This window comes from Sparus aurata, chromosome 16 (assembly GCF_900880675.1).
Source record: "Sparus aurata chromosome 16, fSpaAur1.1, whole genome shotgun sequence".
Lineage (NCBI taxonomy): Eukaryota > Metazoa > Chordata > Actinopteri > Spariformes > Sparidae > Sparus > Sparus aurata.
In genome coordinates, this window is record NC_044202.1 from 5,527,693 (window position 1) to 5,553,492 (window position 25,800).

Consider the following 25,800-nt stretch of genomic DNA (forward strand, 5'->3'; position numbering starts at 1 on the left):
CCTCATTACTCTAAAACGTTGATGCTTTTGTAGCAGCAGAATGCTTTTGTATCTGGTCATTAATTGAGCACCAATGGTAGCCACCCATTGTAGGCGGAACAGAGTATAAATGCGGCAGCTGTTCCCGGTCCTTTCTCTTTGCGCCCCTGTCTAACGCGTCACTTCCGGTCCAGAAGTTTTGGCTCTCGGCAGGTAGGATTGTACGCTGCTCGTCATTTCCACGTTGCCAGGTGTTGATCCCTTTGTTCTTATAGCACATGTATGTTTTGCTGCAGAGCGGCTGAGCTGACGTGCCCCGCTTGGCGTGCGCTGGTCCACTTTGTCTGCACTATCTTGGTCGATACACTTTTAAGCTAACGTTAGCATGGTTGCAGGTAAATGCCGGTAGCCGCATGTGTCTCTCACTCTCTCACAACTGTGTGTGTGTATCCGATCCGGTCAAAAGGTGTGTTGTAGTTTTACTGCGGTGCTTGAAACCGGTATGGTAGGCTAATTTTAATAGTGTTAATTTTGTTATTTTTAGATGAGATACAGCCATTGGGCCGAACGATCCGTGTGACATAAGAAAAGTCACGATCAGCTGACCGCTGCTGCTTTGTCGCCGCTCTGTCGCAGCTTTGCCGCTGCATTACCGCTGCTTTGCAGCTGTTTCGTTGCTAAGTCACTGCTATCTTAAGTGTGCCTTCGTGGCCATGTGTTTAGTTTCATTCTGACACCTCAACTTGGTTTTTGTTTATTTGTTTTCTTTACCCCACCTGTCCGGACTTTTTATATCCTTTTGGTTAATTTGATTTAATTAACTAGTGTAATTCATTTGTTTGGGGCAGGTGGTGGTGGCAGGTTTGTTTGCATACAATTTGTGCTATTTGCTTTCTTTTCTTGTCTTTATAGTTGGTTTATTCTGGGCAATAGATTGAATATTGTTTGGTTTGAGTATAATTTGCCCAGTTTCCATTTTATACTAGTTTTGTTTCACTGTGTGACTATTCTCTTGTGTTCCTTTTCTTTGCAGAGGCCGGTGGTGGTGGTGGTGCTGGTGACCTGGGTGGTGGTGTCCCTTCCTTCCCTGTATGCTGTGCTTCCCTGGGATTTTTGGTTATTCACAAAGTGTGTGTGAGTGTGTGATTGTCACGTGCCCGGGTGACTTATGATATTTTGTTTGGACCCCTTCCCTCACTAGTTTCTCCACACCAGCGAGCCTCAGGCTGAATAGTCTCTTTTTTACAATTTGTGTGGGCGCTGCATTGTTTTAATATTTGATAATAAAGTGTATTTAACTGTGAACCACGGCTCATGCCTAATGAGTGACCTTACTTGCGTGTCCTGAGATCAATTGACAGAGTTAAATCTTTGGGTGAAAGTCCCAAGGTTGCGTTGTTGCAGTCAGTAGGCTACGAGTGGGACCCGTCAGCCCTGCTACCCTTTGAACACAGGCAATTCGATATTACTGTGTCTTGTGTCCTCCCTACGCTCGCCACACTTTCATTGACTCTGTAGTTATAAATGAGCTTAAGAGAAAGAGAACAAACGTCAGATGTTTCATTCCATTACCTGAAACCAGTATAACATTCAACGTTATGCAGCAGACGGCGATCAACATGTTGTGCTTTCTTTCTGAATTTAAACTCAGTCTTGTTTCTGCTGCTCTTTACATCACTATCCATGCATGTATGCTGATGATTCCCTCCTAATTTTATGTAAGTGAGTCCTCCAATCAGAGGACCAAGGTGGGTGGTGGAGGTGTGAAGAAAACGTCCGAGTCCCTCCTCTTTAGAGACGCACTGAGCTGCTCGTCACATCCACAAAATGTTGTTGTTAAAGTGGACAGAAATAAAAGATCACATATCAACAGATATATGGAGAAACACTGCACCCTAACGGATAAAATAAGAATCTAACTGCTGGTGGTGAACCAGCTGTCTGATATCAAACATTCACAGTGTGGTTAGTTTTTTCTTCATGCGGTAATTTGTGTTATTGTGTAACCTGCTGTGTCTGAGGAGGTTTTTGTAGAAGAAGGAGGATTTCTGTACCACTGTGCTCTACTGGCACCACAGAAATACACTGCACTGTCTTCAGATCGACTCTTTGCAATCTTAAGATTTGACAGACTTCCCCCGTTACCAGCGATTTCACAAAGTCTTTAAATTGATCTTCAACCTTTGTAGAAGTGACATATACATGGCCAACTAGAGCCATATCTTTTCTCCCAGCGGACTGTTTATACCACTGGATCATATCAAAATCAGTGTTTGAATGGTTGCAGCTCATCTGGACTTCTTCTCCAGCATGTTTGATCAGGGCAGTGGGAGTCTGTTGAACACTGTTTTTTGAGAGTTCTGCAAGAGAAATTTAAAATAAACATCTTTAGTGACAAAAATCAAATGTTCTGAAAATATTAAGTTAGGATTTAATGGAATTTTACCTGTTAAACAGAATGGCAGAGCTGCTAAATGTATTAGGAGGCTAATCATGATGGTAACAGATGATGACTGCAAACAGAAGAGAGCTGCCTGATCATCTCCAACCTCCTCTGTGAGTAGACCCTTCTATCAGCAAACCAACATGAAGACTTGAGGTGGGTGGTGTCATGTGATTGGGAGGTTTTTGTACAGAGGATCAGTGATATGTAGCACTGTGTAATCTAGCAGCACAGAAGTAAACTGCACTGCTGCTCAGTTTGAGTCCTTCAATTGTTAATGTGCAGTTCTTGTCTTTGTTTGCATTCCCTTCTATCTTCACAGTCTCTTCCACTCCAGTTTCTTCAGGAAATGCACTTTCTCCAACCATGTATCCCAGTAACTGTAGCTGTCTGTTCTTTGACGTCTTGTACCAAAGGATTCTATCATAGTTTTGAATACTGTGGGAACAGGTTATTTTGGCTGTTTCTGGAGGTTTGTAGAACATTTCGGTTGGAATCTGTGTGATCTGGTCACTTGGAGAGGAACCTGTGTAAAAGGCATCAGCAAAACAAAATCAGGAATCTCTAGTTGTAACTGAGATTAACAGAAAAAGAACAAACATCAGACGTTTCATTTCATTACCTGAAACCAGTATAACATTCAAGGTGATGCAGCAGACGGCGATCAACATGTTGTGTTTTCTGACAGAATTTAAACTCAGTCTTGTTTCTGCTGCTGTTATCATCACTATCCATGCATGTATGCTGATGATTCCTCCTAATTTCATGTAAGTGAGTCCTCCAATCAGAAAACCAAGGTGGGTGGTGGAGGTGTGAAGAAAAACGTCCAAGTCCCTCCTTTTCAGCGATTCACTGAGCTGCTCGTCACATCCACTAAATCTTGTTGTTAAAAGGAACCCCGGCTATGAAGACTTGTAGTTCTTAAAAGATAAATGTTAGTATCAGTTATAATAAAGTGATATAAAAAAACCTTCTTGATGTCTTCGTTTTTATAACATTTGTAAAAATAGTTTAACTCGTAGGTCGCCATTATTGTTAACGTCGCAATGCACTCTGGGTAGTGTCGTCATAAAGTTGCACTGGTGGGCTTCGGGACCCTGTTGTGACTGTTCAGCAACATAAACATGTCATCTGTTCAGCCTTTTCAAATTGAACCCAAGCGAAACATTAATGAGGAGGACAGCACTAACAATGTTTCACAAAACGAGCATCAAAATGAAGAGCCAGAAAGACGGGATGAGGCGAGAGTGGGACAAAACCGGTGGTGTATGTGCGGCAACTTCGTCTCCATGGTCAGTGTTGTGCCTGAACGCGTTCAATGAACGATCGTTCATGAACTCGTTCATATTTTGGGTGAACGTGAACTGAACGTACTGTATTTTTGCCTGATGAACGTTATTGTGAACGCGTTCATTCTGACGTTTGTGAACGGCGCGTTCTCACAGTTTAACTTAGTTCAAGACAGTGCCAGATTTCCATCGAGCCTTCCAGGCGAAAACCGGCTAAAACACACCGTGAACAGTAATATATAACGGAAAATCACCCAGTCTGGCTGTTGTGTATAAAAAGGACGCTGGCCGAGAGGTTTCTACACACAACTCGCTTTACTTTCGATCAAAACGAAACTTAACTATTTCAGACAGAAACAGCTGCATACCAAACATGCAGTGAAGCATTACCAAACGAACACAGATTATTTCGTCCTGAACGGACACTACACTGGCAACACCAGCCTCCACAGAGTCGCACCGCGCATGCGTCATCAATGTGCTAAGCATGGAGGCAAAAACAAATGAAGGCTTCACATCTGTTTTTTTATTGTGATATATCTAAAAAGTTTTGGAGTGATGTTGAATCTCATTTTTTAGATGCTGCTAACTCTGTCCATTCTCTTACCCTTAAACATGTTATTTGCTGTTAACCTAGAAGATAATGCTCTTGAACACATGATGAACTTTGTTATCCTATGCAAAATGTTTTATTCACAAACAAAAATTTGCAAAATCACTACCTAAATTTGCTCCTTTTCTCCTGGAACTGAGCTCTTTGCTTAAATCTCTGATTTTGTTAAATAACAAAAAAAGTAATACCTTACTGAGTCATAATGAAAAGTTTTTCCCTGAAGCCACTGTCTGAACTATCTATTTATTTATTATTTTATTTTTCCCTTTCTTCTTCTTCTTTTTTTTAAATTATTTATTTATTTACTTATTTATGTATTTTATTTTTAATTTGTACTCTATTCTGTACCGCAAACCTGAAACAGCACATTGAACTAAAGCACCTGGTGAGCCTTTCAAGGTATGTGCAAGTGAAGAAAAAATGAAGAGACACAGCAACAGCGAGCCAAAACAGATCCTCTACCACCCAAATACCATTAACGGCATACAGTAGAGGCTCCGCTGTCTTCATCTCCCAGCCGCAGCTGGACAACCTGGTTTTGCAGAATATTGTGGGAGAGCTGCAGTTTCAGTGTTAAAACTGATAGAATAATAGCCGTCTGTGGTTCTATATGGGCTGTGGCAATAATTTTGAAAAATGAAAGCTCGCATCAACATATTGGAAAAAAAAGAACTATGAACTAGTTCATTTTCGGAACTGTGAACTTAGTTCAAAATTTTGAATTATGAACTATGAACTGAACTAGTTCATTTTAAAATTTGTGAACTGAACTTTGAACTAGTTCATGTAGAAAGTGAACTTTCCCAACACTGTCCATGGTAACCGAGAGGGAGAGTGTTTGTTGTCAAGAGTTCCAATTTTTGTCAGCAAATGTTCACGGTAAGCTATTGTGTGATCAAACTTATTCCAATATCAATAATTTTGGAGATTATTAGCATCCAGAGCTGTCGTGTGCTTTATAGATAATTAGCTGGCCACTGTACCGCTGCATCTGACGTGACTGAATCTGTCTGAGTGGCAGCATCGGTCATATTTGGAGAACACTGTAACATTACACTTACTGATTGCTTAACTGACTGAAGAGGGGAATTATCGGCTTCCTCTGTGACCACTGGCGTGTCCGATGGTTCGCCTAACGTTACAGAAGCGGCAACTGCAGGAGCGGGTTGTCTGCTCAGGAGAGCATCCGGCGTCTCTTGTCTATGGCGCTTTTTAAGGCGCATTTTACTCGCTCCCCGAGGGCGTTTAGGCTCCTTATTTGGGAAAATTGTCGGAAAAGCATTTGGTTTTAGTCTTCGTTTATACCCAGCCACTCCGGTGAGCTCTTTCAGCAGTTGTGGTCGACTAAAAGCCTCAAATGCATCAGGAGAAAAATGTTGAGAACACAGCCGCGGATCTTTGGGAAGTTGTGTCCGTCCACAGGCATCTTCCCACTCCTTTCTCCTCTTCTTTTCAGTAGGAAAGCAGTGTAAACTCACATCAGTCCCCTTGTTGCCTTTTGACTGGAAATTGCATCCAAAAGCAGCACAATGTGGCATTTTACTTTATAATTACTTTAACTGTGCGCACGTTAAGAAACACTAGCGTCAATAGCTATTCTACCAAGTGCAACCACTATACGTCATCGGCCCCAGAGTGCATTGCACGCGGAAAGCATGGCGTCCTACATAGGTCAAAATATGTACTAAATATTATAGACTTTTAAATCAATGGCAATATTTTATGTGTTTCTAACAACATATTTTAGTACAAGAGAACAATTGTGGCTTATTAGGGCTTACAAGTCTTCATAGCCGGGGTTCCTTTTAAAGTGGACAGAAAAGAAAAGATAACATATCAACAGATCTGTTGAGAAACACTGCACCCGAACAGATAAAATAAGAATCTAACTGCCTGGTGGTGAACCAGCTGTCTGATTGAATATCTTTTGTATATTGACCAGAATTCCAGTCAGAAAAAGCAATAAAAGGAGAGACAATGACGGGGTGAGTACTTTTTATAGGTACTGAATGAGGCAGCATGTGGCAGGTGAAGTTTTGCATAGCTGCACATAAGAAACCTCCTTTTATCATATCTGATTTGGATGAGAGGGAAGACCAACATTGGTTACACTGGCTTATTCCAGGTGTGAGAGGCTGAAAGCTGTAATTATATGTGGTGAGAAGGTTTTTGTACAGAGGATCAGTGATATGTAGCACTGTGTTAACTAGCAGCACAGAAGTAAACTGCACTGCTGCTCAGTGTGAGTCCTTCAATTGTTAATGTGCAGTTCTTGTCTTTGTTTGCATTCCCTTCTATCTTCACAGTCTCTTCTACTCCAGTTTTCTCAGGAGATGCATTGTCTCCAACCATGTATCCCAGTAACTGTAGTTGTATGTTTGTCTGCTTGTACCAGACGATTTGATTAAAGGTTGAAGAGGTGTGAAAACAGTTGATTTTGGCTTCTCCTCCTTGTTGTTTGAACATATCAGCTGGAGTCTGGTGGACTTGTTCACTGAGAGACAAACCTGTTGAAAAAAATACCAAAAAAAGTCAAATGTAGATACAACTGAAAGTAATATACTTGAATCAGATGTTGTTAAAAACTCTTGATGATATTACCTGAAACCAGAATATTGTTCAAATGAATGCTTAGGAATATGAGGATCATGTTGTCTTTTGTGTTTGGTAATAATTGTATTGATATGAAAGGTATTGTCAGTCTATCAGTAGTTATACTGATTCTTTCCAACCTCCTCTGTGAGTAGACCCTCCTATCAGCAAACCAACATGAAGGCTTGAGGTGGGTGGTGTCATGTGATTGGGAGGTTTTTGTACAGAGGATCAGTGATATGTAGCACTGTGTAATCTAGCAGCACAGAACTAAACTGCACTGCTGTTCAGTTTGAGTCCTTCAATTGTTAATGTGCAGTTCTTGTCTTTGTTTGCATTCCCTTCTATCTTCACAGTCTCTTCCACTCCAGTTTTCTCAGGAAACACACAGTCTCTATACATGTATCCCAGTAACTGTAGCTGTCTGTTCTTTGACGTCTTGTACCAAAGGATTACATTGTAGCGTTGAATACTGTGGGAACAGGTTATTTTGGCTGTTTCTTGAGGTTTGTAGAACTATTCGGCTGGAATCTGTTTGATCTGGTCACTTGGAGAGGAACCTGTGTAAAAGGCATCAACAAAACAAATCAGGAATCTCTAGTTGTAAATGAGATGAACAGAAAAAGAACAAACATCAAACGTTTCATTTCATTACCTGAAACCAGTATAACATTCAACGTTATGCAGCAGATGGCGATCAACATGTTGTGTTTTCTGTCCAGATTTAAACTCAGTGTTGTTTCTGCTGCTGTTTTCATCACTATCCATGCATGAATGCTGATGATTCCCTCCTAATTTTCAATAAGTGAGTCCTCACATCAGAAAACCAAGGTGGGTGGTGGAGGTGTGAAGAAAACATCCAAGTCCCTCCTCTTAGAGATTCACTGAGCTGCTCGTCACATCCACTGAATCTTGTTCTTCAAGTTGCCAGAAAATAAAAGATCACATATCAACAGATCTGTGGAGAAACACTGCACCCTAACGGATGAAATAAGAATCTAACTGCCTGGTGGTGAACCAGCTGTCTGATATCAAACATTCACAGTGTGGTTAGTTTTTTCTTCATGTGGTAATTTGTGTTATTGTGTAACCTGCTGTGTCTGAGGAGGTTTTTGTAGAAGAAGGAGGATTTCTGCACCACTGTGCTCTACTGGCACCACAGAAAAACACTGCACTGTCTTCAGATCGACTCTTTGCCATCTTCAGACTTGACAGACTTCCCCCGTTACCAGTGATTTCACAAAAGTCCTTGAATTGATCTTCAACTTCAGAAGTGACGAGTACATAGCCAACTAGAGCCATATCTTTTCTCCCAGCAGACTGTTTATACCACTGGATCATGTTAAAATTGGTGTTTGAATGGTTTCAGCTCATCAGGACTTCTTCTCCAGCATGTTTGATCAGGGCAATGGGAGTCTGTTGAACACTGTTTTTTGAGAGTTCTGCAAGATAAATTTAAAATAAACATCTTTAGTGACAAAAAGCAATTGTACTGATGATATTTAGGTAGGATTTAATGGAATTTTACCTGTTAAACAGAACCGCAGAGCTGCTAAATGTAAGAGGAGGCTAATCATGATGGTAACAGATGATGACTGCAAACAGAAGAGAGCAGCCTGATTATCACCAACCTCCTCTGTGAGTAGACCCTCCTATCAGCAAACCAACATGAAGGCTTGAGGTGGGTGGTGTCATGTGATTGGGAGGTTTTTGTACAGAGGATCAGTGATATGTAGCACTGTGTAAACTAGCAGCACAGAAGTAAACTGCACTGCTGTTCAGTGTGAGTCCTTCAATTGTTAATGTGCAGTTTTGGTCCTTGTTTGCATTCCCTTCTATCTTCACACCTGCTCCATTCTCTGGATATTCATTATTGAGATACATGTATCCAAGTAACTGTAGTTGTATGTTTGTCTGCTTGTACCAGAGGATTTGATTAAAGGTTGAAGAGGTGTGAAAACAGTTGATTTTGGCTTCTCCTCCTTGTTGTTTGAACATATCAGCTGGAATCTGGTGAACTTGGTCACTTAAAGACAAACCTGTTGAAAAAAATACCCAAAAAAGTCAAATGTAGTTACAGCTGAAAGTAATATACTTGAGACAGATGCTGTTAAAAACTCTTGATGATATTACCTGAAACCAGAAAATTGTTCAAAATAATGCTTAGGATTAAGAGGATCATGTTGTCTTTTGTGTTTGGTAATAATTGTATTGATATGAAAGGTATTGTCAGTCTATCAGTAGTTATACTGATTATTTCCAACATCCTCTGTGAGTAGACCCTCCTATCAGCAAACCAACAATGAAGGCTTGAGGTGGGTGGTGTCATGTGATTGGGAGGTTTTTGTACAGAGGATCAGTGATATGTAGCACTGTGTAATCTAGCAGCACAGAAGGGTGGTGCTGGTGTGATTACACTGCCCAAGTCCCTCCTCTTAGAGACGCACTGAGCTGCTCTTAACATCCACTAAATCTTGTTGTCAAAGTGGACAGAAAAGAAAAGATCACATATCAACAGATCTGTGGAGAAAAACTGCACCCTAATGGATAAAATATGAATCTAAGTGTATGGTGGTGAACCAGCAATCTGATTGTATAGTTGTTTGTATATATTGACCAGTATTCCATTTGTAAAAGCAATAAAAGAAGAAACAATGATTAGGTGTATCCTTTTTATAGTCACTGTATGAGGCAGCATGTGGCAGGTGAAGTTTTGCATAGCTGCACATAAGAAACCTCCTATTATCATATCTGATTTGGATGAGAAAGAAGACCAACATTGGTTACACTGGCTTATTCCAGGTGTGAGAGGCTGAAAGCTGTAATTGTGTGTGGTGAGGAGGTTTTTGTACAGAGGATCAGTGATATGTAGCACTGTGCATATCGAGCAGCACAGAAGTAAACTGCACTGCTGCTCAGTTTGAGTCCTTCAATTGTTAATGTGCAGTTTTGGGCCTTGTTTGCATTCCCTTATATCTTCACACCTGCTCCATCCTCTGGATATCCATTGTTAATATTCATGTATCCCAGGAACTGTAGCTCTCCATTTGTCTGCTTGTACCAGAGGATTTGTTCATAGTTTGGAATGGTGTGAAAACAGTTGATTTTGGCTTCTCCTCCTTGTTGTTTGAACATATCAGCTGGAGTCTGGTGGACTTGTTCACTGAGAGACAAACCTGTTGAAAATACCAAAAATAAGACATAGTCAGATGTACTTACAGCTGAAGACAGTATACTATAAACAGATGTTGTTTAAAAACTCTTGATGATATTACCTGACACAAGAATATTGTTCAAATGAATGCTTAGGAATATGAGGATCATGTTGTCTTTTGTGTTTGATAATAATTGTATTGATATGAAAGGTATTGTCAGTCTATCAGTAGTTATACTGATTATCACCAACCTCCTCTGTGAGTAGACCCTCCTATCAGCAAACCAACATGAAGGCTTGAGGTGGGTGGTGTCATGTGATTGGGAGGTTTTTGTACAGAGGATCAGTGATATGTAGCACTGTGTAATCTAGCAGCACAGAAGTAAACTGCACTGCTGTTCAGTTTGAGTTCTTCAATTGTTAATGTGCAGTTCTTGTCTTTGTTTGCATTCCCTTCTATCTTCACAGTCTCTTCCACTCCAGTTTTTTCAGGAAATGCACTTTCTCCATACATGTATCCCAGTAACTGTAGCTGTCTGTTCTTTGACGCCTTGTACCAAAGGATTCTATCATAGTCTTGAATACTGTGGGAACAGGTTATTTTGGCTGTTTCTTGAGGTTGGTAGAACATCTGGGCTGGAATCTGTTTAATCTGGTCACTTGGAGAGGAACCTGTGTAAAAGGCATCAACAGAACAAAATCAGGATACATTCACTTATTAATGATGAATGGAAACGAGTGAAAGAGACTGCCTTGTCCCTCATTACTCTAAAACATTGATGCTTTCATTGAATCTGTAGTTGTAAATGAGCTTAAGAGAAAGAGAACAAACATCAGACATTTCATTCCATTACCTGAAACCAGTATAACATTCAAGGTGATGCAGCAGATGGCGATCAACATGTTGTGTTTTCTGACTGGATTTAAACTCAGTCTTGTTTCTGCTGCTTTTTTCATCACTATTCATGCATGTATGCTGATGATTCCCTTCTAATTTTATGTAAGTGAGTCCTACAATTAGAGGACTAAGGTGGGTGGTGGAGGTGTGAAGAAAACATCCAAGTCCCTCCTCTTTAGAGACGCACTGAGCTGCTTGTCACATCCACAAAATTTTGTTGTTATACTGGCCAGAAATAAAAGATCACATATCATCAGATCTGTGGAGAAACACTGCACCCTAACGGATAAAATAAGAATCTAACTGCCTGGTGGTGAACCAGCTGTCTGATATTAAACATTCACAATGTGGTTAGTTTTCCTCATGTGGTAATTTGTGTTATTGTGTAACCTGCTGTGTCTGAGGAGGTTTTTGTAGGAGAAGGAGGATTTCTGCACCACTGTGCTCTACTGGCACCACAGAAATACACTGCACTGTCTTCAGATCGACTCTTTGCAATCTTCAGACTTGACAGACTTTTCCCGTTACCAGTGATTTCACAAAAGTCTTTGAATTGATCTTCAACCTCATCAGCTGTAAAACGTACATAGCCAACTAGAGCCATATCTTTTCTCCCAGCAGACTGTTTATACCACTGGATCATGTTAAAATCAGTGTTTGAATGGTTGCAGCTCATCTGGACTTCTTCTCCAGCATGTTTGATCAGGGCAGTGGGAGTCTGTTGAACACTGTTTTTTGAGAGTTCTGCAAGAGAGATTTAAAATAAACATCTTTAGTGACAAAAATCAAATGTTCTGAAAATATTAAGTTAGGATTTAATGGAATTTTACCTGTTAAACAGAACGGCAGAGCTGCTAAATATACGAGGAGTCTAATCATGATGGTAACAGATGATGACTGCAAACAGAAGAGAGCTGCCTGGATGTGAAGGAGGAGGAGGAGTCGACACTATGGACCATCACATGTCTTCATCAGTGGATTTGTATAGTATCCTGCTGTGTTGATTAAAGGGTAAATCAGTTATTTCTCAACCTGGATCCTATTTAGCTGTATTTTTGTGTGGAAATGAATTTGAAATAGGTCCAGTATTTAGATTTACTGCTGTAGCCAACAGAACAATGTTATAAAATGTTTTCCCCCCCGCAGCTTCTCTAATGTCTGCCCTCTCTCACGCTTCTGTCCCGATATTGTCACATCAATCACGATTAATAGAGAGTTTACTGAGACTTAAACAGAGCTAGCAATTGTTAAAGAGTAGAAAGACAAACAAGGATTGTTTTCTTGAGAGTTATTTTGTATTCCTGTCAAGTTTAAATGAAGTCGGTTTTACAAAGATTAAATAACTGTTTTTCCAAATGGAGTCTGGTGGCTTTGGCGGAAGGAAACGCGCCTGCTTCTGGGTAAACAAAAAGGATCTTTATCTTTAATTAAGATAACCATCTGTGTATGAATCTTTTTCATCATTTTGTCAGACACTTGGAACAACGACACAATTATAGTGGACGTACTTTTGCAGCGTGTAATTGTTTGTAGTGATTACATTGCAGCTGCAGCCGTCTACCTTAATATTAGACTTCTTTCAAAAACTCTTGTTACTTAGACACAAAACATGGGAAAATAGGATCCACGTTGGAGAATACCAGCGTAAGGCCTTCCCTTAAACACAGAAAAAGACTGTTTTGAGGTTGATATCAGTCATGATTTCCTGCCACAGGCTGCAGTTAGATGCAGGTGTGTTCTTCTTCACTGGGAATTTATGTGGCTGACTATCAGAGAGGGTTTTTGTATAGACAAGAGCGTAATTGAGTCACTGTGCTACTAGCTGCACAGTAATACATGCCGCTGTCTTCTGGAAGTCTGAGCTTTTGTACATGAAGTTCAGATTTTGACGAGCCGTCTCCTGTCACCTTGAAATGCTCTTTGAATGGCTCCTCTAGGGTTGGGCTCGTATACTGAGTTAATCCTATGAGTTTGAGGCCAGCGTCCCCTGTCGGCTGCTGGTACCACAGTATTACATTGAATAAACTGTGCGAATGGTTGCAGCTGATTGTTGCTGAACCATTAGGACTTCCTAATATCGATGATGGACCCTGATCGACTTGAACGCTCTGTGAACGACCTGCATTTGAAGAGAAAAACACTGCGTGAAGAGAAAGGGTTGCAAAAAATGTAGGTTTTTAGCAAACAGTGTAAATTTGAACCTACAGGAGAGCCAGAGAAGCAGCAGAGTGATCCTGTAGATGTTTCTGATCATGATGTCTTCATCTTCCTCTCTTTCTGCATCGACTGACAGACTGAACGGATGTTATAGGATCACCTCGGGGGGGAGGAGACAGAGATTTGTTATGTTCAGGATCCTTCGTCATGGATAATATCACCATGTTGATCCTTAAATTTGCGCATTACGCTTCCCTTTTAATACAGTATCTCATGTTTTTTTGTCCACTTTATCAGTGTGAAAGATCCTCTCTTTGCTTCAGTTTTTTCAGCTGTCCATACGAGCACATCTGAAGGTTGCTGCCTCCAAGATCGTGACCACAGTCCATCTGTCTGTTTCATTTTGTTGCCCTTTTGAGGAGATTTCAAAATATTGCAAACATTTTTCGTGGATCTTGTTGATTCTGGACACAGGGGTGATTGTGGTTGACAGATAAAATGTTTTCTACGTGTTTTTTTTTTAGTCAGCACTGGCATTATAACCATCAGGCTGGGTTTCAACTGTGTTCTGCGATGCAAGAATTATAGGAAAGATTACTTATTTTAGAGTTAAAGGGATGCAAAGGTAAATCAAAGATTTGTATTAGAGCTGCAAGCATATTGAGATTATTTTTAACATAAAATGTGTTATGATATGATTCAAAATTAGAGGAAATCATCATTATTTTCACCATAATTTTTACTTTCACAGATGTATTCTGTGAAAAATGAATATTTCCAACCATATGCTGCCACTCGAGCTCCCCCTACAGGTGATTAAATACGTGAGTGTATTTAGTTCACTGTGTCACCAACAGCTGAGTATTTGTACAGCTGTCTCAGTCACCTGTATCACTGTGTTCACTCACAGCACAGAAATACACTCCACTGTCATTGAACAGCAGCCTCTCCACTGTCAGAGATCCAGTCAGAGCATCCTTCTTCGTTGCTGGAAATTTATCAGCGCTGAACCCACTTTCATACTGATGATCACTGTATGCAGTTGTGAAAGCTATCTGCTTCATCCCCTCCTCTGGCAGCTGTCTGTACCAGTACATCTCTCCATATGTGCTGCCCTTAGTGTGACTGCAGTCCATCGTGGCAGACTGACCCTCCATCATCAACAGCAGAGGAGTCTGAGTGACATCACTCCCATCAATTAGACCTGTGAAAGAAAAAGATCTTGTTGTGTTACAGAACCACCAGTGACTCCTCTTCATCATGAAAACTGAATGGACTAAATCAAATCATCAGCATCACAATGTTCAGTACCTATAATGCAGAGCAGAGCTGCAGAGAGTGTGATCAGACCAGCTGTCATCATTATTGTGTCCTGAGCTAAATGACCTCAGAGAGCAGAGTCACTGTCAGTGTGTGTGATGGGAGGTGTGACGTTACAACAGAGACGTGAAGAGTTCCAGGTGTGAGTGTTGCTGTGTGATGTCATGTTGTCTGATTGTCCTCGAGGTCCCCCTACAGTAGAGCTGCTACACACACTCACTGATAGATATGCCAGCAGTGCACTGAGGTTTTTGTTCAGCGCTCTCATGTGTCTGTATCACTGTGTTGACTCACAGCACAGAAATACAAGCCTTTATCTCCTGGCTCCACATTCTTCACTGTGAATGTTCCACTCTCAGCTTTAGTTTTGGTGACTGAGAATTTCTCCTTGCTGAAGTTGGGTTGAAAGTCAGGATTGGAGTTTGCCATAGTGCTCACTATTTGTTTCATTGTTTCTCCTGGCAGCTGTCTGTACCAATACATGTACATATAGTCAAAACCCTTTGTGTGGCTGCAGGTTATTGTTGCATTTTCCCCCTTGTATCTCCACAGTTTCCACAGGTCTAAGAAGCTGCAGGTGGGAGTGTCATGTGTGTGACGTTCAGTCCTGGGTGTACGTATCCTGGATGATTTGTGGTCTTCAAGTTCTCCTTACAATATGTAGCACTGTGTAATCTAGCAGCACAGAAGTAAACTGCACTGCTGCTCAGTTTGAGTCCTTCAATTGTTAATGTGCAGTTCTTGTCTTTGTTTGCATTCCCTTATATCTTCACAGTCTCTTCCACTCCAGTTTTTTCAGGAAATGCACTTTCTCCATACATGTATCCCAGTAACTGTAGCTGTCGGTTCTTTGACTTCTTGTACCAAAAGATTTGATCATAGCTTTGAATACTGTGGGAACAGGTTATTTTGGCTGTTTCTTGAGGTTTGTAGAACATCTGGGCTGCAACCTGTTTGACCTGGTCACTTGGAGAGGAACCTGTGTAAAAGGCATCAACAAAACAAAATCAGGAATCTCTAGTTGTAAATGAGATTAACAGAAAAAGAACAAACATCAGACGTTTCATTTCATTACCTGAAACCAGTATTTCACTAGCAAGGACCACACCATCAACGAGATGCGTTTAAGGATTTATTAGTGACAAAGGAAAACGAAGTGTCGAAGATCTTGGTTCTTTTGAGTTCTTCGAGTGCGTTGTGGGGATTCTTGTAGAGAATCCGCCGCCGCTCCCGGGCAGCGACGGACCCCCTCATGGACCTACGAAGGAGAGGAGAGAAAGAAGAAACAGACAGAGAGAAATGGGGTGGGGGGGAGGGGTGCAGAATACGAGAGCGAAGCAGAGGAGAGGGTCAGGTGGTTATTTATAGAAATGCTGAAGTTGGCGCTGTTGAGGTGTGGTCCTGCTCCTGAAACTTCGCCAATTAAGCTTCAATTCACTAGCAAGGACCACACCATCAACGAGATGCGTTTAAGGATTTATTAGTGACAAAGGAAAACGAAGTGTCGAAGATCTTGGTTCTTTTGAGTTCTTCGAGTGCGTTGTGGGGATTCTTGTAGAGAATCCGCCGCCGCTCCCGGGCAGCGACGGACCCCCAAAAACCTCCAATTACTTGAGAAGAGATTGAGCGGATCTGAGATCTTTGAGATCTGAACAGATGTAACGGTGGTACGTTTGGGAGGACCAGCGGCCTATGAGATGTATGAAGTGTTCTGGGAAGCCATTACGGGAGGCTGAAGTGGCAGCTCTGATTCTGAAGGAGTGCCCAGAGTAGTTGTCGGGCAAAATACCAGACAATGAGAGCACCCGGCGAAAGTGATGGTGGAACCAGAATCGAGTAGCCACTTGGCTGGATTCGGAGATGAAAAGAGGATCTGTCGTTGTTGTGAGATTTACGGAATTGCAAGAAATTTGCGAGGGTTTCGAAGGGATTCAGTGGTGATTGGACCTTGAAGAAGAAGACGGGTGTAGGCGGACCAAATTGATTGGTTTTGGTTTGCTTTAAGTGGAACACCATAGTGTCGTCTGAAAAGCGAGACAAGTCAGAAATGCAAGCATGACGGCTTGAGTCGAAGTGAATGGTTGAGGAGGTGAATTCGGAGCATCTGAGGAAGCCAAAAGGCAAGCAAGAACATGGCTTCCAGGGTTTGGGCGACTTGAGGAGTGCCGTACCCGGAACGGATTGTGTGGAGGCAGATTAACGGCAAGTTGGCATTAAGAGGAAGACGGCGAGGGCTTAACGAACTGTTAACGAACAGCCGGTTATTGTCTTGGAAAGAAGCTGATACCGCTAAGGTAAGCTTGGTGGTGCGTGATTTGTCATGAGGAATGGGCGTAAGTACTGAAAGAAGTCGTGGTGATGAGATCGAATGACGGAAAGGTTGTGTTGTATTGGTCGTGAAAGTAATGGAAGCTTTCCAAGCTGTCCAGTAGGAAGAGAGGGTCGAGGGTGATAGGCTGTTGATGGTGGAGCTCTGGTAGTTGCTTATCAGGGGTATAAGCGCAGGATTTACGAGTTGAATGTCGAAGCCCAACTGGCGTAGGGAAGGTATCTGCGTGAGGTGCCAAGTTTCTGAACTTCTGGCATTCATTAGCGAGCTTCGGGGGCGATTCTGCCACAAGCCATCTTCCTTTGTAGAAACCCCCAAAACCGGCCTAAGGAGCAGCATCGCTGTACAGATGGATGTCATGTGGGTTAGTTGGTTGGTCATCGTAAAAGAAAGTGATTCCATTCCAATTGGTGATAGGGTTGAGTCACGGACAGATTTCAGCAAGGCTCGAGCTATCCAGGGAGATGGAGGTCAAGAGTGATGGGACGGAAGGGACAGAAGTTGACGTTTGGTGCGGCGCTGGGCGCAGAAGAAGGTTCGGCTGAGCTTTCCGACCGGGAATGAAGTCTAAAACTTGTTAGTGTCAAGAATGATTCCGAGAAACTCAAGGGATGTGGAGGGGCCCTCTGTTTTCTCTGCGACGATGGGACCCCGAGGTTGGAGAAGACTGAAGTCAGGGTAATCAGGCCGGAAGCGGGTGGCGATGTGGTGGGGGGGAAATTGTTAGACTGGATCCAGCTGAGGGCTTCAGGTGGGGTGTCCAAGAGTTTAGGCTGCTTTGCGACCAAAGGTGAGCCTAACGGCGAAGTAATATATACCACGCCAATGGATGCTGAAGAAACGGCAGAAGTCGGGGTGAATAGGGAGGACTTTAAGAGCACTGGTCTGTTCCTGGACCTTCCTTAACTTCCTTAGCGAGCGTGCGGTCAACTGAATCTGGCTCGGTTATGGTCGACTGAAGATTTTTGATTTCAAAAGAGATAGATGATTGTGGGGAGTCCGGGGTGAAGACCTTCTTCAAGTCCTTTATGAGAAACTAGCTTTGGCGAGGTAGGTTGTACGGGCATTCGGGGTGGGCGTGGCCCCCGCTGCAGAAGGAGTAAACGTGGAGGAAGCGGCACTGGGACACGGTGCATCCGGTACTGTTGAAGCCGTTGCAAATCGAACAACCTCCTTGGTGCATGCGGGCCTGCCTTTCTTATATACGCCGTTGATTACGGGAAGATGACAGAAGGGGTAGATGACATCTGTTCTGGAGGTATGGGTGCTGGTGGAGCTGCTGACAACAGGCGAGAGAAGGCTGAAGCTCTCGTTTGGTTTTTTGTGCGGCCCAGTGTGGGTAGCTGTGTATAAAGTGAAATTAGTGGTTGCCTGTTGAGGGGGAAGAACGGGTGCCGGCATCCCGGTGCTGACGACCCCAGCCGACATGAGCTGCTGGGACTGATGGAGCTGGGAGATGGAAGCTCCCTGCATCCCGGCATAGGGTGCTGGCACCCGGTGCCAGGAGCCCCGGTTGAAGCGAGGTGCTGTGGTTGCTGGAATTAGGCGGCAGAGGGCACTGGCATCTTGGTGCCAGGAGACTTGGTTGGAGCGAGGTGCTGTTGTTGATGGAAACAGGAAGCAGAGGGCGCTGGCATCCCGGTGCCAGGAGCCCCGGTTGAAGCGAGCTGCTGTGGTTGCTCGAAACAGGAGCAGAGGGCGCTGGCATCTCGGTGCCAGGGTCAAAATCTGAATCAGAATCCTTTAATGTCCCGCAGACGGGGAAATTTGTTGTCGCGGCAGAATATTACGAGAACAGCGCAATAGCAAAATAGACAATAGAATAAACACTATAATTAAAAAGGGGGAGAAAATGGCATCGAAGTACATATTTACATGATGTAGTGCAAGAATTGACAGTAATTTTTATATACAGACCGGAGCCCCGGTTGAAGCGAGCTGCTGTGGTTGCTGGAAACAGGAAGCAGAGGGCACTGGCGTCTCAGTGCCAGGGGCCCCAGTTGAAGCGAGCTGCTGTGGTTGCTGGACACAGGAAGCAGAGGGCGCTGGCATCTCGGTGCCAGGAGCCCTGGTTGAAGCGAGCTGCTGTGGTTGCTGGAAACAGGAAGCAGGGGGCGCTGGCATCTCGGTGCCAGGAGCCCCGGTTGAAGCGAGCTGCTGTGGTTGCTGGACACAGGAAGCAGAGGGCGCTGGCATCTCGGTGCCAAGAGCCTCCGCTGAAACAGGCTGCTGTGGTTGTTAGCAGTGGGCTGTAGGGGGCACTGGCATCCCTGTGCCAGGAGCCTCCGCAAAGTTTAGCTGCGGTGATGGCCGGAACTGGATGGCGGTGGGCACTGTGGCGTTTGCCCTTGAGGTTGTAGGTTGCTGTAGCTGATGATGATAATCCTGATAGAAGTTGGAGGGTCCTGGAATCTATCTGGGCGCTCCCTCTGGAGTGTAGTGATGCGAGAAGTGGTGGCGGAAACTCTGGAGTTGTTTGATCTGGCAGAGGATCTCTGTCTCTGCTTTTGCTGCTGCTCTTTGTTTTCTTTGGGCTTTGTCATTTGATTGTACTGTCCCTTTAACAAAAGCGTAGACGTCACTGCCTGTAGGGCTGTGCGTGATGACGTCACCTGGAAGCGATCTGGTGTTAACGGAACGAACAGCCATGAGTTTATTATTTTTTTTTTTTTCGAAGATTGGCTGTTGTGGTGGCTAGAACTGGATGGCAGTGGGCACCATGACGTTGCCCTAGATGTTGTAGGTTGCTAGTGTCGATGATGAAAATCCTGATGGGGATTGGAGGGTCCTGAAATCCATCTGGGCACTCCCTTTGGAGTGGAGTGATGACGAGAGGTGGTAGCAGAAACTCTAGAGTCATTTGATCTGGCTGAGGATCTCTGTCTCCACTTTTGCTGCTGCACTTTCTGTTGTCTATGAGCTTTCTGCTGTCTTTGGGCTGTAGTATTTAATTGTACTGTCCCTTTTAACAGGAGCGTCGACGTCGCGGTGTGTTGCGTGTGCGTGATGACGTCACCTGGAAGAGAGCTGGTGTTGACGGAAGAAGCACACGTGCGTGTGGAGAAAGTTTGGATTTATAGTCCATTCGGTTAAACAGAATTAATTTGTCGTTTAAAGTTTTCTGGGGAGCGGCTACTGTCCAATCGGTGACTGTAGAAGATGAAAGCCGGTCGGGGGAACTCACCGGAGCGTGGAGACGTTGTGACCGGCGAGTTGTTCGGCCGGTGTTGGCGGAACGATGGCGGGAGGCTTCGCTTCTTGGAGGTGAAGGAGTCGGCGAACTGTGGCGAACTGCAGCGACGGTGACTTTCTGTTCCGGAAATTCCTCGTCCTCTCTTTGCTGCAGAAGGAGGTGGGCTGGGAGACACGGGAGAGTCGTCGGGCGAACTATGATAATCTTGGATGTTGAGGAGAGATGAACCAGGCGGGAGACGAACCATGGATGAGACGAAGTTGGTGCTCTTCGGACCCGCTCGCGTCCTAGCCGGCTGTTGGGCCACTGGAATCGGGTCCTCGGGTACGGAGGTGACGGGAGAGTAGTCGGCTTCAGATGAATGGTGATCCTCATCTCGTCTGAAAGATTGTCCGACGGGAATAGTGATACGAAGTCCATGATGAGGTGAGTAGAGCCTGATGTTGCTCGTACAAAAGTTTGGATGTGCTCGGGCGAGGCGATGTCGCGTGATCTCGTTTCTGGGTGCGAGAGCGCAGAATACGAGAGCGAAGCAGAGGAGAGGGTCAGGTGGTTATTTATAGAAATGCGGAAGTTGGCGCTGTTGAGGTGTGGTCCTGCTCCTGAAACTTCGCCAATTAAGCTTCAAAACATTCAAGGTTATGCAGCAGATGGCGATCAACATGTTGTGTTTTCATTCTGAATTTAAACTCAGTCTTGTTTCTGCTGATGTTTTCATCACTATCCATGCATGTATGCTGATGATGCCCTCCTAATTTTATGTAAGTGAGTCCTCCAATCAGAGAACCAAGGTGGGTGGTGGAGGTGTGAAGAAAACATCCAAGTCCCTCCACTTAGAGACGCACTGAGCTGCTCATCACATCCACTAGATCTTGTTGTTAAAGTTGCCAGAAAGGGGCGCAGGTGGTCGAGTGGTTAGAGAGCATGCCATAAACGCAGCCGACCCCGGTTCGATTCCGGCTTGAGGCCCTTTACTGCATGTCACATCCCCCTCTCTCCCATATTGTCTATCTGTCTACTGCTTAATAAAGGTGTCTATGCCAAAAAAATCTTTAAAAAAAAAAAAAAAGTGTCCAGAAAATAAAAGATCACATATTAACAGATTTGTGGAGAAACACTGCACCCTAACGGATAAAATAAGAATCTAACTCCTGGTGGTGAACCAGCTCTTAGATTGTATATTTGTTTGTATATTGACCAGGGTTCCATTCATGAAAGCAATAAAATAAGAAACAATGAGGGGGTGTATACTTTTTATAGTCACTGTATGAGGCTGGATGTGGCAGGTAAAGTTTTGCAAAGCTGCACATAAGAAACCTCCTATTATCATATCTGATTTGGATGAGAAGGAATACCAACATTGGTTACACTGGCTTATTCCAGGTGTGAGAGGCTGAAAGCTGTAATTATGTGTGGTGAGGAGGTTTTTGTACAGAGGATCAGTGATATGTAGCACTGTGTTAACTAGCAGCACAGAAGTAAACTGCACTGCTGTTCAGTTTGAGTCCTTCAATTGTTAATGTGCAGTTTTCATCTTTCTTTGCACTGCCTTCTATCTTAACACCTGCTCCATCCTCTGGGTTGGCACTGGCAAACATGTATCCCAGGAACTGTAGTTGTCTGTTTGTCTGCTTGTACCAGAGGATTTGATTAAAGGTTGAAGAGGTGTGAAAACAGTTGATTTTGGCTTCTTCATCTGGTTGTTTGAACATATCAGCTGGAGTCTGGTGAACTTGGTCACTTAAAGACAAACCTGTTGAAAAAAATACCAAAAAAAGTCAAATATAGTTACAGCTGAAAGTAGTATACTTGAAACAGATGTTGTTAAAACTCTAGATAATATTACCTGAAACCAGAATATTGTTCAAATGAATACTTATGAATATGAGGATCATGTTGTCTTTTTTGTTTGGTAATAATTGTATTGATATGAAAGGTATTGTCAGTCTATCAGTAGTGATACTGATTATTTCCAACCTCCTCTGTGAGTAGACCCTCCTATCAGCAAACCAACATGAAGGCTTGAGGTGGGTGGTGTCATGTGATTGGGAGGTTTTTGTACAGAGGATCAGTGATATGTAGCACTGTGTAATCTAGCAGCACAGAAGTAAACTGCACTGCTGCTCAGTGTGAGTCCTTCAATTGTTAATGTGCAGTTCTTGTCTTTGTTTGCATTCCCTTCTATCTTCACAGTCTCTTCCATTCCAGTTTTCTCAGGAAATGCACTTTCTCTAAACATGTATCCCAGTAACTGTAGCTGTCTGTTCTTTGACGCCTTGTACCAAATGATTACATCGTAGCTTTGAATACTGTGGGAACAGGTTATTTTGGCTGTTTCTTGAGGTTTGTAGAACATCTGGGCTGGAATCTGTTTGACCTGGTCACTTGGAGAGGAACCTGTATAAAAAGCATCAACAGAACAAAATCAGGAATCTCTAGCTGTAGATGATCTTAACAGAAAAAGAACAAACATCAGACGTTTCATTTCATTACCTGAAACCAGTATAACATGCAAGGTTATGCAGCAGATGGCGATCAACATGTTGTGTTTTCTGACTGAATTTAAACTCAGTCTTGTTTCTGCTGCTGTTTTCATCACTATCCATGCATGAATGCTGATGATTCCTCCTAATTTTATGTAAGTAAGTCCTACAACCAGAGAACAGAGGTGGGTGGTGGAGGTGTGAAGAAAACATCTAAGTCCCTCCTTTTTAGAGATTCACTGAGCTGCTCATCACATCCACAAAATCTTGTTGTTAAAGTGGACTGAAAAGAAAAGATGACATATCAACAGATCTGTGGAGAAACACTGCACCCTAACGGATAAAATAAGAATCTACCAGCCTGGTGGTGAACCATCTGTCTGATTATATATCTTTTGTATATTGACCAGAATTCCATTAATAAAAGCAATTAAGGGAGAAACAATGACGGGGTGAGTACTTTTTATAGGTACTGTATGAGGCTTGATGTGGCAGGTGAAGCTTTGCATAGCTGCACATAAGAAACCTCCTATCATCATATCTGATTTAGATGGGATGGAGGACCAACGTTGGTTACACTGGCTTATTCCAGGTGTGAGAGGCTGAAAGCTATAATTATGTGTGGTGAGGAGGTTTTTGTACAGAGGATCAGTGATATGTAGCACTGTGTGAACTAGCAGCACAGAAGTAAACTGCACTGCTGTTCAGTTTGAGTCCTTCAATTGTTAATGTGCAGTTTTGGTCCTTGTTTGCATTCCCTTCTATCTTCACACCTGCTCCAGTCTCTGGATATCCATTATTAACAAACATGTATCCCAGGAACTGTAGTTGTCCGTTGGTCTGCTTGTACCAGAGGATTCGATTATAGTTTGGAATGGTGTGAAAACAGTTGATTTTCGCTTCTTCTCCTGGTTGTTTGAACATATCAGCTGAAGTCTGGTGGACTTGGTCACTGAAAGACAAACCTGTTGAAAATACCAAAAACAAGACATAGTCAGATGTACTTACAGCTGAAGACAGTATACTATAAACAGATGTTGTTTAAAAACTCTTGATGATATTACCTAAAACCAGCATATGGTTCAAATGAATGCTTAGGAATATGAGGATCATTGTCTTGTCTTTTGTGTTTGGTAATAATTGTATTGATATGAAAGGTATTGTCAGTCTATCAGTAGTTATACTGATTATTTCCAACCTCCTCTGTGAGTAGACCCTCCTATCAGCAAACCAACATGAAGGCTTGAGGTGGGTGGTGTCATGTGATTGGGAGGTTTTTGTACAGAGGATCAGTGATATGTAGCACTGTGTAATCTAGCAGCACAGAAGTAAACTGCACTGCTGTTCAGTTTGAGTCCTTCAATTGTTAATGTGCAGTTCTTGTCTTTGTTTGCATTCCCTTCTATCTTCACAGTCTCTTCCACTCCAGTTTTCTCAGGAAACACACTTTCTCTGTACATGTATCCCAGTAACTGTAGCTGTCTGTTCTTTGACGTCTTGTACCAAAAGATTTGATCATAGCTTTGAATACTGTGGGAACAGGTTATTTTGGCTGTTTCTTGAGGTTTGTTGAACATTTCGGCTGGAATCTGTTTGATCTGGTCACTTGGAGAGGAACCTGTGTAAAAGGCATCAACAGAACAAAATTAGGAATCTCTAGTTGTAAATGAGATCAACAGAAAAAGAACAAACATCAAACGTTTCGTTTCATTACCTGAAACCAGTATAACATTCAACATTATGCAGCAGACGGCGATGAACATTTTCTGTTTTCTGACTGAATTTAAAGTCAGTCTTGTTTCTGCTGCTGTTTTCATCACTATCCATGCATGAATGCTGATGATTCCCTCCTAATTTCATGTAAGTAAGTCCTCCAACCAGAGAACAGAGGTGGGTGGTGGAGGTGTGAAGAAAACGTTCGAGTCCCTCCTTTTTAGAGATACACTGAGCTGCTCATCATGTTGACATTTTTTTTTTCTAAATAAGAGGCTGATAACTTTATTACAAAGAACCACAGACTGATGTATGTTTCAACTAATTTCTCCAAAATGTATTTTACATCAAGTTCAAAGGATAAAATAAATGCAAATGTTATCTCTCCATTTTTATGATTCTATATTATGTGTCTTTTTCTAAACTTAGATGTGGCCAGAAATAAAAGATCACATATCAACAGATTTGTGAAGAAACACTGCACCCTAACGGATAAAATGAGAAGATAATTGCCTGGTGGTGAACCAGCTGTCTGATTGTATATTTGTTTGTGTATTTCTTGTATATTGTACAGGATTCCATTCATCAAAGGAGAAAACAACGAAGGGGTCGATACTTTTTATAGCTGCTGCATGAGGCTGGATAGGGCAGGTGAAGTTTTGCTTAGCTGCACATAAGAAACCTCCTATCATCATATCTGATTTGGATGAGAAGGAAGACCAACATTGGTTACACTGGCTTATTCCAGGTGTGAGAGGCTGAAAGCTGTAATTGTGTGTGGTGAGGAGGTTTTTGTACAGAGGATCAGTGATATGTAGCACTGTGCATATCTAGCAGCACAGACGTAAACTGCACAGCTGCTCAGTTTGAGTCCTTCAATTGTTAATGTGCAGTTTTGGTCCTTGTTTGCATTCCCTTCTATCTTCACAGTCTCTTCTACTCCGGTTTTCTCAGGAGATGCACTGTCTCCAACCATGTATCCCAGTAACTGTAGATGTATGTTTGTCTGCTTGTACCAGACGATTTGATTATAGTTTGGAATGGTGTGAAAACAGGTGATTTTCGCTTCTCCTCCTTGTTGTTTGAACATATCAGCTGGAGTCTGGTGGACTTGTTCACTGAGAGACAAAACTGTTGAAAATACCAAAAACAAGACACAGTTCAATGTAGTTACAGATGAAAATTGAGGAAAATAATATACAATAAACAGATGTTGTTAAAATTCTTGATGATATTACCTGACACAAGAATATTGTTCAAATGAATGCTTAGGAATATGAGGATCATGTTGTCTTTTGTGTTTGGTAATAATTGTATTGATATGAAAGGTATTGTCAGTCTATCAGTAGTTATACTGATTATCTCCAACCTCCTCTGTGAGTAGACCCTCCTATCAGCAAACCAACATGAAGGCTTGAGGTGGGTGGTGTCATGTGATTGGGAGGTTTTTGTACAGAGGATCAGTGATATGTAGCACTGTGTAATCTAGCAGCACAGAAGTAAACTGCTCTGCTGTTCAGTTTGAGTCCTTCAATTGTTAATGTGCAGTTCTTGTCTTTGTTTGCATTCCCTTCTATCTTCACAGTCTCTTCCACTCCAGTTTACTCAGGAAACACACTTTCTCTATACATGTATCC

General features: G+C 42.7%; 1 gene segment (V, D, J or C); it reads right to left on the bottom strand.

Moving 5' to 3' along the window:
- Nucleotides 1-14,003: 14,003 nt before the first annotated feature.
- Nucleotides 14,004-14,485, bottom strand: LOC115566057 (T cell receptor beta variable 29-1-like). The segment is given in 2 exon segments: nt 14,004-14,329; nt 14,437-14,485. Coding segments are annotated over 2 exon segments (375 nt in total).
- Nucleotides 14,486-25,800: the final 11,315 nt, after the last annotated feature.